General features: G+C 56.4%; 1 protein-coding gene across 2 annotated transcripts; it reads left to right on the top strand.

The window, feature by feature from the left end:
* Positions 1–4375: 4375 nt before the first annotated feature.
* LOC128790420 (uncharacterized) lies at positions 4376–10797 on the top strand. Of its 2 annotated transcripts, none has more exons than XM_053947101.1 (16): positions 4376–4925; positions 5599–5727; positions 6075–6139; positions 6249–6398; positions 6583–6731; positions 6970–7117; positions 7363–7550; positions 7640–7777; positions 8057–8171; positions 8344–8481; positions 8673–8849; positions 8982–9137; positions 9293–9394; positions 9756–9858; positions 10132–10188; positions 10474–10797. In XM_053947101.1, exons 2-16 carry the CDS (start codon positions 5607–5609, stop codon positions 10671–10673), a joined length of 2007 nt encoding a protein of 668 aa, XP_053803076.1. In that variant the 5' UTR covers positions 4376–4925; positions 5599–5606; the 3' UTR covers positions 10674–10797. The 2 variants fall into 2 exon arrangements, with proteins under 2 accessions (XP_053803076.1, XP_053803075.1); XM_053947100.1 differs by lacking the exon at positions 4376–4925 and adding an exon at positions 4992–5336.
* Positions 10798–12313: the final 1516 nt, after the last annotated feature.

Here is a 12313-nt window from a genome sequence, read left to right as displayed (position 1 = left end):
AGGGACGTTTCCTGGCACAAATGATCACGAGATATCCCCATCATCATGAGCCACCCCCCAAGACAAGGTGCAAGTAACCCTCTGAAAGCCCAGAACAAAGGGTCTGTCACATTGAAAAATACTCCAGCAATGATCCTGAATCCATCCTGATATGGATAAGGCAGGGATGTCTGGATTTCAGAAGCCCCTGTGACACCTTAACAGCAGATAAAACGCCCAGCTTGCCAAGCACTCAAAAGTAGGTACTTGTAACTTTACTAACAGGATGTGATTTCAACTATTACCTACCAGAAGCTGTGTTACAGAGCCTACACGTCAACTTTTCTCCAACACCAACTGAAAGGAACATTGCCATGGTCCAAAAACTGTTGGAACATCCTGGCCTGCACAAATTGCTGCAACAGCAGAAGAAGACAAGTCAGAAGGCACTGATCAGTGTCCATCACAATACAGAAAAGGCACGTCATGTCCTAGAAGAAATGAAGAGGGATGGAGAGAATCACGGGCAGGAAAACTTGCTTGGATGGTCCCCAAGTGCCACAGGCTTTTCCAACCTAAGCTACATCCTGCAGTTGTGATACTGGCACTAACTGGGATTGGGTTTGTGTCAATAATTGCAGTGGATGTAAGAGTGTGGTACCTAATCCAGCAATCATGAAAACAAACTTGTCCAGAAATACACAGGATGAAGGAAGGAAAAGCAATGTGGGTTTTTTTTGCGCCAGAACCAGATGCTGTGGTTTTGTTCATAGATACCACTTGGTTTTAACATTTTGATAAAAGAACTGATTGGCTCCAACACTGAGCCAAGAGCCACCACAGAGACTGACTCAGAGAGGTGGGTATAGGCTTTATGTGGCGCTGGCTACGTGGGGGATTGCTCCTCTGTGAGAAATGAATTTGTAATGGATTCTCAGAAGCTGGCTGAAAGCTCACACCGTCCTGTACATCTGTATGCAAACTCTGAGATAAGGTGTGCGGACTTAGGAAGGCCATGGAATCAAGATGACATTGTTGAGAGAGAGATTGAACTAGAAATAAGTTTCAGAAGGTGGCCTTGCAAAAAGACCAGCTATTTTGAGAACTAGAACTGTGAAAGATGCATTGTAGCAAGATCACATGGGGTAAAATAATAGGTGGTTGGTGTTCGGAGTATTAGCAGCATTGTGTGGCAAAATCTAATAGGCTGAAAAACATTTCTAAGGTATTGCAAGCAGGAAATAGGGTGGCTTCTTATAGAATGGTGTTAAGCTTTACATCTCTTATGTCTCACCCTTCTACAATACTGGTAATGGAATAAAATCTTTGAAAAAGCCTCTCAGTTGCCCCGTCTCTGTAGAGCCAGGATTTCCCAACGCTCCTCCTAACACACACACTCAGCACATTGCACAGCACAATATATGGCTACATTTTGTGCATATTTATTACATTCCTTGGTTAGGACTGGTTATACAAATTACTTCTCAGAAGTCATTCATATCATTAGCATACGGGATGGCAAATTCAGTGTACTCTGGTGGTGCCACTGAGGAAGGCTCCGAGTCTTCCACAGGGCTCACTGCCATGAAGGCCGACAGTCTCATTCTGTCTGCACTTATCACCTTTCTTTCTGAAGCATGCACAGTCCTTTGTTGGCTGCTCCAATGGTATCAAGATGTTCTGTTCCTCTGATCTTAACAAGGAACCTTCCCTTTCTCTTAGCTTCAAATGGCTAAAGTGCATCTTGTTCCTTAGGCTTCTGCTTAATATTTGCTGACCCTTTCTCATGGTTTGACGCTGGTGCAATGCCAGTGCACCCATGCAAAGATATTTTTTCCAAATGAATGCTGTGAGATGCGGCTAGAAACAGAGCAGAGCAGGCTTGAGCTTAGAAATAAAGCAAAACACTTTATTAACCTACAACTAGAATAAAAGACACGCACAGAATTCAGAATGAAAACCTTCCAAAACATTCCTCCGCCCCCCACCCAATTCCCACCAAAACACAGTGAGACAAAACCTTGGATTCCCGATCAAGTTACCAGCCCTCAGATAATCAATTCTCAGCCCATCAAGGGAGAGAGGAGTCTCTCTTGTACCATAGACTCCCCCAGGAAACACAATTGCCACATCTTGTGTTTCCGCGTTACACACGGCACCACCTGGAGAAAACCTGCCATCGTGACATCCTCCTTCCATGTCCAGTGCTCTCAGCACCGTGCATGATGGATCGAGACTGCTCATAGGGTTCCTTTTAGGGACGATTTGCCAAGGAGCAAAGAACAACAGTTTCTCTTTTTGGGACAACAGTGCCCCCCATTTTCTCCTCCCCTGGGGACAAGGGTCTTGAGAACAGAGATCTTCTTCTTCCCTGAAGACTGAGGGCAGCACCACACCCTCCTCATCTTCCTCTCCACTCCTGCCACTCCCTTGGCATCACTGCAGCAGGTCACTCACACTCCAGCCCTGGCAGTCACTGCAGCCGGTCACTCCCTTGGCTCAAGCCATTACATCCCCCTAAAATGCAGTCTGTGTTGCAGGAGGAATTGCTTCCGTCTATGGCTATACAAGAAAAGTCCAACCAAGGCCGCTCCATCATCTCCTCCCACCTAGGATTTCTTCTTCTAACATCTCAGATCCCAGGCAGTGTCTCTTCTCTTTCCAAGCAAGGAGGATTAATGATTCACCAAGTTTTCTCTATCCAAGAAGGGGTTGAAGGTCTCGGGCTCCCAGGACGACTGAAGTCTTGGCTGCCCAGAACTCCCACGGCTGGGCACCTTCCCCCCTCCGCTTCTCTTTCTCCTCTGCCGGCATACTGCCGGCACATGAGATCAAATTTCCAGGTGTGTGGTAGTCTGTTATTTCACAGTTTGTTCTTCTGTAGTATATTTACATATTCCTTGTTCTAAGTTTGTAATGGTTGGTTCTATGTACCCAGTTTGGCCTCCCTAATGGTTCAGTCCTGAGTTGTTTACCAGTTTTCCCCCCCAAAATGTATGTCAATCTACTTGTCAGTCTCCCTGTATGCCTCCCTTGTTCCCTTGTCTTACCCCTGTCTGTCAAAGATAGCACACTCCTTTGGTTCTGGAGTGTTCCCTGTCATTCATCCCTTTCTCGAAGCACAATTGGATTGTAAGGTTTGCTCCCTCCCCGTGTTGGCTTCTGCTGGGGAGCTCTTACCCTGCACCCCTCCCCTAGTGCCCTCCTCTTGGTCAAAGGTTGTGTACTCCCCGTGTTCCCTCTACCCTTTAAAAGGAGTCCTTTCATCTTCAGATTTGGCACTTGCTCTGCCCCCCTTTGGGAATTAAATCCTTGGAGATTCAGACAAGTGTCCTTCCCTTATTCCTCTGCCTCTCTTTCCTCGTGCCCTGTGCCTTTGCTGTGCTGCCCACGCCACAGCAATCACCGCCACCCGCAACAGTCTCGGCAGAGAATTGGGGACGGCCACTCGCGTGTCTGCCCTTCGGCCACAGGCGGGACAGCTCGTCAGCGAACCTCCATCCCGTGGCCGCTGAGAGCCAGACTCAGATTTGCAAACCAATGGATGGCTTTTATTTTTTTTTTGCCTCCGTGTTATGTTTTCTAAAGTGACTCTCAATGGCTGATGTTAAGGCAAATGAGTTGCTGCTTTGAGAAGGGAAGCAAACTTGAAAATCTTTCATTTGTTAAAAATGACTAAGGCAAGAGTTGGCTCTCACAATTCAGAGATGAATATTATGTGCACGTGGAGAGAAGTTTGTAGAGTTCTGTTATTTTTCCATGTTCTCCCCATAGTCCTCTTTCCCTTCCCTCCTGAATTGGTGTCACTGGTCGGGGCTCTTAGAGGAGGGAGAGCTTGTTACTAGGAGGTGTGGCATGGCAAGACCTGACCTCCAATCAAGATGTAAAAAAGTAATCTCACTGATGGACAGCAGAGAAAGAGTTGACTGACAAAATTTTGGGAAGGGCTAAGGGTATAAAAGGCAGAGTATCCATTTTGCAGATGAGTACTGGTCATGGAGACTCCGAGCCCTTTCCTTATTCAGTTGTTTGTTGTATTTTTGTTCAGGTTTAATAAACCTTAGAAATTTTAAAAGTGAGTGTAATTTCTCAAAACATTCTTAGGCAATTCCAATTAATTTGGGAAGTTTGCAACTTATTGGAACTACTTGAGTTGAGCAATGGAAACTAAAGCATTCCTTAATTGAGGATTCTTTAATGCCAGATTCTTTTTTGTCTTCATGGTAAAGAAGTTTTTGTGCTGCAGGAAATGACTTCAATGAGAAAATAATTCCAGCATGGAGTAAGAGCTCCTGACAAATACCACATGTTGCCAGAAGTTGCTCCAGTTGCTCCTGCCAACAGCCCCCGATGCACGTGGGCTTTGGCTCCCTGTGGCACAGAAGCCCCCCAGGGGCACCGGTCTCTGGGGCAGGAGACGGGCACCAGCGCTGCCAGGGCTCGGGGGGTGGCAGGGCTGCTTGGGCGGGGACTCTGCCACACCTGCTGATGTCAGCGCTCCCCGGGCCCCAGGGCTCAGAGCAGCGTTCGTGCCCTGGCCCACACGTTCCTTGTCCCTGTCACAGCCGCGGGTTTAGGACGGCCACCAGCCGGGACTTGTCCCAAGGAGGCCGTGGCAGCTTCCGTGGAAGGCCCCGTGTCCTTCCCAGCGCGGCTGCGTCGGCAGCCCTGGGGGCTCCTTGTGCTGCCCTGAGCCCGCAGAGCAGGGCAGGCTTTGCTGATGCTCTGAGCCGTTCCTAAAGATCCTGTGCGGGCTGCCCCGGACCGCGTCCTGCAGGGTGACCCGCTGCTGCCTGATCAACAGGTGCCCTGATAGAGAAATGTAGCCCCAGCAAAAGACAGGAGGACTCTCGTGCTGCTGAAATCCTCGTGGGTTTATTGAGGACAGGTGGAAGGAGGAAGGAAGCAGGAACAGGAGCAGGGAGACAGCTCCAAGAGCAACTGGGGTAGGATGGGCCAGGGTATAGAACTGGGAAGGGATGGGAGTGCTTAGGGTACACACTGTCCAATGGGAAAAAGAGTTAAGGGATGAGCCCCAGGGCAGGTGACAGTGTTTCCAAGGGCCCTTTGTGACATGGTGCCGCACGGTCACCGTGGAATTGCAATGGAATCGGGTGTCCAAGGGCCCTTTGTGACACGTGGTGACACAGCAGCTGGTGGTGCCAAGAGCACGCCAGAGTGCTCAGAGCAGGCGACGGGACAGGACGGGACAGAGCAGTGCCGTGAGGAGTCCCCTCACAGCTCACTTGTTCGTGTCCGACCCGCAGCTTTTCTGAGGCGTTGTTCCTGCAGCTGACCTCGAGGCCACAGCACAGCACTTGGTGACCCGTGGCCTTCCCGAGGCTTCTGTTCTGCAGGTGCCCTTGAGGGCAGAGTGTGGGACTTGGTGCCCTGGAGCTTTTCTGAGGCATCTCCCAGCCCTGCCCCCAGTGCCCTCGAGGCCAGACCACAATCCCTGACAGGAGTCTCCTGTCCTTGTGGCAGGAGCCCTTGAGACCAGAGGGCAGGGCTTGCTTTCCTGAGGCTTCTCTCTGGAAGGTGCCTGCCAGGCACAACTGCAGGACTTGCTGACTTGGAGATTTTCTGAGGCATGTCTCCTGCATTTTCCCAAAAATCCAGTGACTGACATGGAGAAGAGACTCCCGAGAGTGCCCAATCTGGCCTGGGGGGAGGCGGAGAAAGAAGGCCCTGGAGCTGCCCCAGCACAGGAGACCGAAAAGGTGGTGCCGTTCCATCCACCGCAGGAGGGTGAGTGGCAGAGCTGGGCCCCAGGGCTAGTGCCTGCAACGAGCTTTGTCCCATCCCATCATATCCAATTGCATCCCATTGCATCCTCCCCCGTTGCATTTCATCCCATCCCATCCCATCCCATCCCATCCCATCCCATCCCATCCCATCCCATCCCATCCCATCCCATCCCATCCCATCCCATCCCATCCCCTGGGGACGTGCCCATGGAGACGAAGGAAGAAGGGCCTTGCTCCATCCCCCTGGGGCATCCCGGGGCTGTCCCTGCCTGGGGAGAGCAGGGCTGGGCTGTGTTCTCCGGCCTCTCCCGCAGCCCCTCAGCTCTGGCTGTGCTCACTCCTTGCCAGGTGCAGCCCTGGACCACAAACAAGAGCAGGAATCCACCCGAGGCCGCTTCCGCAGAGCAGCGCAGGTACCTGCAGCCATCCCCACCTGGGCTGGGCCTGCTGTCACTGCTCAGCCCAGCACCGTGTGTGGAGCACTCCATGCAACATCCCTGGCTTCTTGCCCTTCTCCTACAGCTCGTTTGCAAATTCATCAGGAGCATTCGGCAGGAAGGGACCCTCTCCAGGGGCGCTGGGCTCAAAGCATACTCAGAGGTCCTCAAACATGAGACCAGTGCTGCCCTGCTGGATTTGCTTGTGGAGAGGGGTGTTTTCAGAGCAGAGCAAGTAAGCAGCCTGTGGCCAGGCTTCAATTCCCTCATGAGTCACATGGCTTCCCAAACCACTAGTGTTGGTCCCTGTGAGCCTTTGAGGCCATCGCAGTGCGGTGGGAAGGGAAGCACTTCTCTGGGGACACTGGGAACGTTGCTCACTTCTGGCAGCCTTCCAAATTGCCCTGTGCCTTCTCCAGGTGCCTGCCATGGTGAGATTCATCCACCAGTGGCTCACGGCCAATGATTCTGCTGAGCACAGGCTGGATAACACCCTGCTGCATCTCACCGAAGCGCAGCCAGAAGACGCAGTAATGACACTCCTGCGTGTGGCCCCATCCTGTGACAGGTATGGGGCCCACCTGCCCAGGGGGCTCAGGGCTCCCCCCAGCCCATCGCCCTGTACAGCCTTTCCCAGGTGTCTGACCAACAGAGAGTTCCAGGGCGCTCTGGCTGCTCCCTTTCCCAGCCCTGGCATGTCAGGCCCCCCAGGCCTGCTGCCATGCTCCCTTGCTGCCCCTCAGGGGCCATGCCCAGGCCAGGGTGCTGTGCCTGAGACACCCTGAGACAGAGCTCTAACCCCACAGAGCTGCCATGGCCATGTGGAAGACCATCATGTGCTCACCCAGGACTGCGAAGGTGGTGCAGCTGATTCTCCTGGATGTGCTGGGGAGCTGGCCAGAGTACAGCACATGCACCTCTGATGGGGACAAAACGGGTGTCTTTGCCCTGGCTGTGAGTTTCTGCCAGTGGCCTTTGCTGGCCCCAAGGCTGCCTCTCCAGCAGCTCTCCTTCCTCCTTCCCCCACTGCATCTGCCTGCCTCAGGCGCTGCCCTGAAACCTGGCCTAGGGGCAGCTGCAGGGCCACCGGTCCCGCTGCTCCCCCTGTGTCTCTCTGGGCCTCTCCCTGCCACGCTCGGGCCCTGTCACACGGACACCTCGGCACTGAGCGCTGTCTCGGGGGGCTTTGTTCTTTGCAGGCAACGGTGGTGATGTGGAAGATCCTCCAGGAGCCCTGTGTCCCACACAATGTGAAGCTGCATTTCCCCCGCCTATTTGTGCGTCTGCTTTTCCAAGTCTTCTTCAGCACTAAAAAGATGCCAAAGAAGGTCCTTACCTTCTGGAAGGGATGCCGGGAGCAACACGGCCTTGCCACCAGCCCCAACAGGTGCTCCATCCCAGTCCTTCTGTCCCTGCCACATTGCCAGGGCAGGAGCCACTGCTCCCAGTGTGACCTGGGCTTTGCTCTGCACTCAGGTTTGCAGTGAGGACCCTGAGGTCCCTGCTCTGCTTTCTCCAGTGTGAGCATGTGGTGATGTCAATGGAATGTAAGCGTGGCTGGGACACGCTGCTCTGTGCTGACACCCACCACTATGCCGTGGGTCTGCTGGCCAGGTGAGATCCCCTTCTCCCCGCTGCCTCTGACATTTGTGCTCTGTGCCTGGGGTGCCCCACACAGTCCCCGTGGTCGTGGGCCAGAGGGCCTCGTCACCGAGTGACGGCCAAGCAGACTGGAAAAGGCTGGGAGAGGAGGGGGCCCAAGAGCAACCAACTCCTAAATGGGCCAGGTCTTCTTGCTGGAAGGGTGGTGGGGAAGATGAGAACTCTGTGAGTTACCCCTGGAGGAGGTTTGCCCCACTGGCTCAGGTCTTGTTTCCTTTTTCCTCTTGTCAGAGAATTGCGCCAATCATCCATAGACTTTTGTCCCGGGATTGCATTCTACCTGCTCAGGCTGCTCAGCAAAGAGATGCCATACTGGGATCTGCCTGCCCTGGCCTTCCTGGTGGAGGTGAGCCTGTTGGCCAGCGCTGCCTCGCTGAGCTGCCTCCCAGCTCTCTGCCCTCTCGTAGCCGCAGCTGCTTGGGACGGTGCCCACGCCCTGTGCTGCTGCCTGGGCCCAGCCCTGTGCGGTTCTGGGCTCCTGCCGGCCGGGTCCCCTGTCACTGCCCTGTGCCTTTCAGGTCCTCGAGTGCCTGGACTTGAGTGAATGCAGTGACGATGTTCTGGAGATCATGTCAAAGAACCTACAGCGCGAGTGCAGGGAGAGGCGTCGCCTGGCACTCAGAGGTCTCACGGTGCTCAGCAAGGATCCCTCGATGGTGAGAAGGGGGCAGCGGCTGAAACTGTGCAGGCAGCGTGGGGCTGAGGAATGCAGTTGCTCGGGCTTGGCTGGGCTTCCCGTGCTGTGGCAGCTGCTCCCAGCTCTCCTGCCTCCCACTTCAGCTGCCCGAGTGCTTCGGGACAGGCCTTTGCCGCAGGGTGGTGTTTCACAGACTTGTGTTCCACACAGGCCAAAGGAATGTGGAGCCTGACTGAAAATCTTGTGGAGCTGCTGGAGGAAAATGATAGCGACGTGGTCAGGATGACCACTGTTCTACTCAGATATTTATTCCTCCATAATCGTGCCCCAATACCGAGCCCCATGGCCCTGCAGCTGGCTGAGGCGCTCCTGCCCCTCTTTGACAACGTAAGGCTCTGTGCCCCCAGCCACGGCCTCTGGATGCTGCCTGGACACATTGTGCCCTGTGGAGATGCAGGTCTGCACCAATGTGGGCCAGAATCAGGTGATGCTGAGGTCTTTTGTCCTTCCTTCCTACAGGATGATAGCTTGGTGCAGCTGTGCTCCATGTCTGTCTTTCAAAACATGCTGGAGTTATTAATGGAAGAGGGAAGAAAGGCCCTGAAGTCACCTGTGCGCCAGAGCCTGCTGCCACTCTCCTTCCACTGCCATGATGAGAATCAGCATGTGGCAGAGGTGAGGACTCCTGGGCTGCTGCTGTCCCTCTGGGAGGGGGCTGGGCTGCCTCCTGCCCTGGTGCCTGGTGGGCTGCAGCCTCCTCCAGGCCTTGGCACTGGATGCTCCTGTTCCCTGGGCTGTGGGGCCATCTCCGTGTCTCTGCTGCTCTCCAGGCCTCTCGGGAAACGCTGTATTCTTCAGCCAGATTCCTGAAGCGGAGGGACATCGAACAAATGCTGCAGGTGGATCAGACATGGAGGTTCGGCGAGGGCCTGGTAAGGACGGCCTGGAAGCCCCAGGCTCAGCCTGGAGCATCCCCCTGGGTGCGGTGCTCAGTGTGTGGGCTGGCAGCTGTGCCCCTGCCCGCTGCTGCAGCCAGAGGCCGCGCGGGCTCTTCTCCAGGCTCCCGTGGGTCCCAGCCGGGTGCCGATGGAGCCCCGGCCCGGCGGGGCTGCGGGGCGGCACCGCGGCTCCCCGGGCAGCAGCCGGCCCTCTGCCCCCTCCAGAGCCCGGCGCCAGCGGCTGCTGGCCGGGCCTCAGGGCTGTGCGGGCAGGGGAGGCCAGGGCAGGGCGCAGGGAGCGCCCGGGCCAGGGGCTGAGCCCACCCCAACCCTTCCCTGCTGCCGCTCTCTCCAGCTGGCAGAGGACAGGAGCCGAGCGGCCGAGCACCTGCGCCGGGCCCTGCCCTACCTGCAGAGCCCACAGGAGTCCCTGCGAGAGGCGGCCGTCAGGTTCATGGGTGAGCCAGGAGCCCGGGCTCCCTCCCCGCCCCGCCGCAGCTCGGCCCCAGCCCCGCCTGCTGCCCCGGCAGCGCCATCCGGGCCCGGCGCCGTGGAGCCCCGCCTGGCCTGGGCGCTGCTGCCGCCCTCCGGCAGCCGTGCCCTTGGGCGGCAGCGTGCGGCAAGGGCCCGGGCTGAGCCCTGCCGGGCCACGAGGCCGTGTGGCCACAGGGCTGGCAGCGCCGCTGGCAGGGAGCTGTGCCGCTGGGCCGTGACAGGCTCTGTGTTCACAGGGATGGCCGGGCAGAGGTTGAGGGGGCAGCAGGGAGAGCTCCAGCTGATCTGCAATGGTGAGTGAGGGCAGCGGGCTGACAGCGGGGCTGGCGGGGGCAGCTGCCATCCCTGCCCTGGCTGCAGAGGGCTCTGCTCCCTGTGTGGAGCAGGGCTGGCCTGGGCAGAGCACACAGAGATTTCAGGGACACATGGGGGATTCGTGGCCCGCAGCTTTGGCCTGATCCCTATGGTCACTCTTCCTTCCCATGAAAAGAGCCGGCTGGAATGGCCCTGGCAGGGGGCTCTCCTCGGCTCCCCGCTGAGTCGGGATCTGACCGTGGCTCTGTTCGTCTCTCTTGCAGGCCTTGAAGAAGTGACAAATGACAGCAGTCCTGCCATCAGAAACATGGCAATTGAAACAGGGTTCGTGATCCGGGCAATACAGAGAGCTCCCTACTCCACATTCCGCAGGCTACGAGATCAATTCCGCAGCGCATGGAAGAGATGGCCTCGTCTATGCAGCCCTACCTTCCTGTGCTGCTGGATCCCTGTGGAGGCCTGATCTGGAAGGCTTTGCCTGCTGGGGCCACTTGAGCCAGCAGCTATTTTATTTTTCTTCAAGTTTTTTGTTGTCGTATTTTCATTTTGTTTAGTAGGTAAATATAGTATGTGTTATAAAAGACAGACTCCCAGGATCTTTCTTTTGCTACCCTGGATCTGCAGGGCATAGGGGAGGAGGGGGAAAAGGGTGCTTGCACTCAGCAAGTTTCCCAGTCGTGCAGTGTTACAGGGAAAATGGCCAGAAGCCCCCTGGCCTTTGGGGGTTCTGCTGAAGCCTTTGTGCTGCCCACAGAGCGGGTGGGCAGGGCCGGAGCCGCGGGGATCCCTGCGAGAGCGGTGCCTGGAGATGGCCACAAGGCCTGTCCCAGGCAGGAAGCGCCATCCGTGTCCTCCTGCCCGTGTGTTGCTGGCTGGATTGCTGAGGGCTCTGAGGTGCCTCTTGATGGGGCTCCCCTGGAGCTGCTGTGGGGCTGCGGCGCTGCTGCCGGGCAGGTTGGCCGGGCTGGGGGAGACCCGGAGGGGCTGGGGCAGTGGGCAGCCCTGAGCAATTGGGTGTCAGAGGCCACAAGCAGCCCCCAGGCAGCCGCCTTGTTCCTGGCACCCGGCTGCTCTGGCGCTTCCTCAGTGGGCGGTTGGAGGGACCCCCTGGAATCAGGCGTGGAACCCTGGTGCCGGCCTTTCAGGGCTGTGAGGCCAGGAGTTGTGGGGCTGGGCGTGTGCCCTCGCTGTGCTGAGACTGGAGTCCCTGGCCCCTCAGCCTTAGGCACCGAGCTTGACTGCCTGCTTGCTGAGTCTTGTTGCTGTTGCCGTGGGGGATGCCAGGCTCTGTGGGTTTAGACATTATTGAGCGAGAAGAGCAGCAGCTTTGAGCCCAAGAGGGGCCACAGAAAGGCCCTCTGGGCAAAGGGCATTGCTGGCATTCCCAGGGCAGGGACACACGAGAGTGCAGCGGGCACCTTCAGGGTGCCAGGCTGGCTTTGCTTTGGGCCACCTCCCTGTGTGCAGGGCTGGGTCTTTGCTTTGCTGTCGTTGGCCTTTTGCCCTCGTGCTGCTTTGGCTGCCTGCAGAGAGGGGCAGCCCTATCAGGAGGGTGAAAGGCCCTGTCTCTGACATCTCAAGGGGGAAATGGAGCTCTGCCGGCCCTCAGCCCACGCTGTGAGCAGAGCAGAGCCTTTTTCCCGCCCCAGTGGCTTTCTGCCTGCTGCAGGCCCCTGGCCAGCATGACCCACTCTCCTGGGGCTGAGTCACTGAGGGGGTGGGTGGCTGCTGCCCCACGGTTCGCTGACAGGCTGTGAGGGTTGCTGAGTGAAAGGTGGGTGTCCCAAGCGCTGCTGAGGGGACCTGGGTCACTGAGGGACATGAGGTTCACTGAGGGGTCATGCACCAGTGGCTCCTGTCCAATCAGTCTGCTGAGCTCAGGCTGAACAGGACCACTGCTGGATCTGACCGAGTGTCCTGCTTTAGGGCAGATTTGGGAGAAAACCTCCAAAAAGGGGTCCCCTCAGAAAACCAACCCACACCGCCCCTCCCTCCAAGTGGTTTGTGAAAAAAATCTCCTTCTGGAGAGAAGTGGAAAAAAACCTGTTAATTTAAAGAGGCAAAACACTCCCCAGCACAAAAAAGTGAACAATACCAGATGAC

Source organism: Vidua chalybeata, chromosome 7, assembly GCF_026979565.1.
Source record: "Vidua chalybeata isolate OUT-0048 chromosome 7, bVidCha1 merged haplotype, whole genome shotgun sequence".
Lineage (NCBI taxonomy): Eukaryota > Metazoa > Chordata > Aves > Passeriformes > Viduidae > Vidua > Vidua chalybeata.
Note: the sequence above shows the minus strand (reverse complement) of the source record. Positions and strands in the feature narration are given on the sequence as shown.

Coding starts and splice junctions, on each gene's coding strand:
- LOC128790420 (XM_053947101.1), top strand. CDS start 5,607: ATGGAGAAGAGACTCCCGAGAGTGCCCAATCTGGCCTGGGGGGAGGCG. Junction 8,482..8,672: donor TCAGCAAGGATCCCTCGATG/GTGAGAAGGGGG, acceptor TGTTCCACACAG/GCCAAAGGAATGTGGAGCCT. Junction 8,850..8,981: donor TCCTGCCCCTCTTTGACAAC/GTAAGGCTCTGT, acceptor TCCTTCCTACAG/GATGATAGCTTGGTGCAGCT.